We start from the raw sequence: 1,704 nt of genomic DNA, 5'->3' as shown, positions 1-1,704 counted from the left end.
GAAGTCTGTCCTAAAGCACACACTGAAATCACATGTATGGCCTGTTAAACAATGAAGCTGATGAAGTATTTTCTTTCAACAAGGCAAAAAGTTTCAGTCAAGAATGGATTGATGATTTTGATATCAGTAAGAATGTATTTATGGTTTAAAAATATTATGAAAAGGTGCTGATTTAAAACTAAAAAAAATAAAACTGTATTGACAAATGGTACATATGTCAAAACAACGCAAATAATTTGGGTTTTACTATAAATAAGTATTTCATGTCATCTTTTGATGGAAATATAGGAAGAACATCTGTAAGTCAGGAAGCTGATCTGAATTTACAATGTTAACTGTGAACAAATATGGGTTTAGATACAGCTACTCCCTCTTCCTCCTGCCATGTGTTGTGTGGAGGACTGTGTACTTAATGAGAAAATAAGCAGAACTAAAACAAGAAGGCTGTTTATGTCGACTGCTTGGTTAATTTTGTGAAGGTCAACAGAATTAGGACTTAGCAGCAGTCAAGTAACTGATCACGTTTGCAAAACACTCCAGTTCGAACAGGAATAAGGGACTAAACAGACTGAGCAGTGTAGTCCCAGCTCTGTACTGGACTCTAAGCACAAGATCATTATTGATGAAATGTGGTCTAGTGCACGGCAGCTGATACGATTAAGTTAACCCTTGCCTCCTGATTGGCAGAAGTCAGCTTCGTCGTCAGCTCCTCCTTCACGTTTTCCAGCTGCTGTCGGAGCTGATTCTTATCATCCTCCAAATGCAGTTTCTCCTTCTCAAATTGCTGCTCCAACTCCTTCAGAAATAAGAGGGATGGAAGAAATATTAAATACTTGTTAGGTGGTCAACACAAAATATTGGTGTACCACATCAAAACTATTCATCCTGGCATAAATAGTCCTGATTTCAACCAAGAACTGTCCCTTCCCTGAAGTGTTAAAACATGAACATTTATTTAGTTTTACAAAGGATGCCTTATTTTTTCAGTTAATTTTCTTTATTTCAAATGCTTTAATCACAAAATAAAACCAAACAGAACTTTGCAATCACTAGTTTCACTTCGTGCTTAATCATCCAAGTCATTAAAACTGTATTTCTTTCACTGTTTTTCAATCTGAGCTGACAGAATGCAGAAGTTTTCACTTCTCATACAATTACACTGATAACATGCTTGTCCTTCAGACTTCACCCATCTATCTCCTGCACATGATCCCCACAGAAAATAGTAAAGCTTAAAATCCAGACTGAGCTTTGGGAAGTTTTTCAGGCTCTTACAATAAGGGAAAAAAAGCCCTACTCCATATCCATAAAATCTACATAGAACCAAAAGAAATCAACAATTAGTTTTCAACTATATGAAAAGAATCAAATAACACCTCTGCTCTCACTTAATCTCTGCGAAGTGCTACCCAAATTTTGAAAGCAACTCTGTTGGATGAATTATATCTCTCTCACATAAGCCTACATTGTATGTTTGTTAGAAACATTTTTCTGTTTCTAACTATAAATTTTTGCTTCAGCTTTACTGATATTCAGAATATATTTTCAGCATATTTTTTCATATTTACACTATATAATTTATTATACCACAAAGTCTTCTGGAAAAAAAATTAAGGTTGCCAAGTAAAGTGCTCCAGAGTCAGGAAATACCAGACTCCAAGATTTTCTATGCATCTACGTAGGCTCCTTTATGAAGTCCCTCCT

General features: G+C 35.4%; 1 protein-coding gene across 1 annotated transcript in view; it reads right to left on the bottom strand.

Moving 5' to 3' along the window:
- The window catches only part of LOC104492807 (protein FAM184A-like), a gene marked incomplete at its 3' end in the record, with an annotated part of 10,039 nt that overhangs the window by 5,891 nt on the left and 2,444 nt on the right, over positions 1 to 1,704 (bottom strand). The window contains exon 3 of the mRNA XM_010135406.1: positions 674 to 796. Within this exon, the coding sequence (XP_010133708.1) occupies positions 674 to 796 (123 nt within the window). The remainder of the gene's footprint in view (positions 1 to 673; positions 797 to 1,704) is intronic.

Source organism: Buceros rhinoceros, unplaced genomic scaffold (genome assembly GCF_000710305.1).
Source record: "Buceros rhinoceros silvestris isolate BGI_N320 unplaced genomic scaffold, ASM71030v1 scaffold5084, whole genome shotgun sequence".
Taxonomy (NCBI): Eukaryota; Metazoa; Chordata; class Aves; order Bucerotiformes; family Bucerotidae; genus Buceros; species Buceros rhinoceros.
This window is presented reverse-complemented; position numbering and strand designations above follow the sequence as displayed.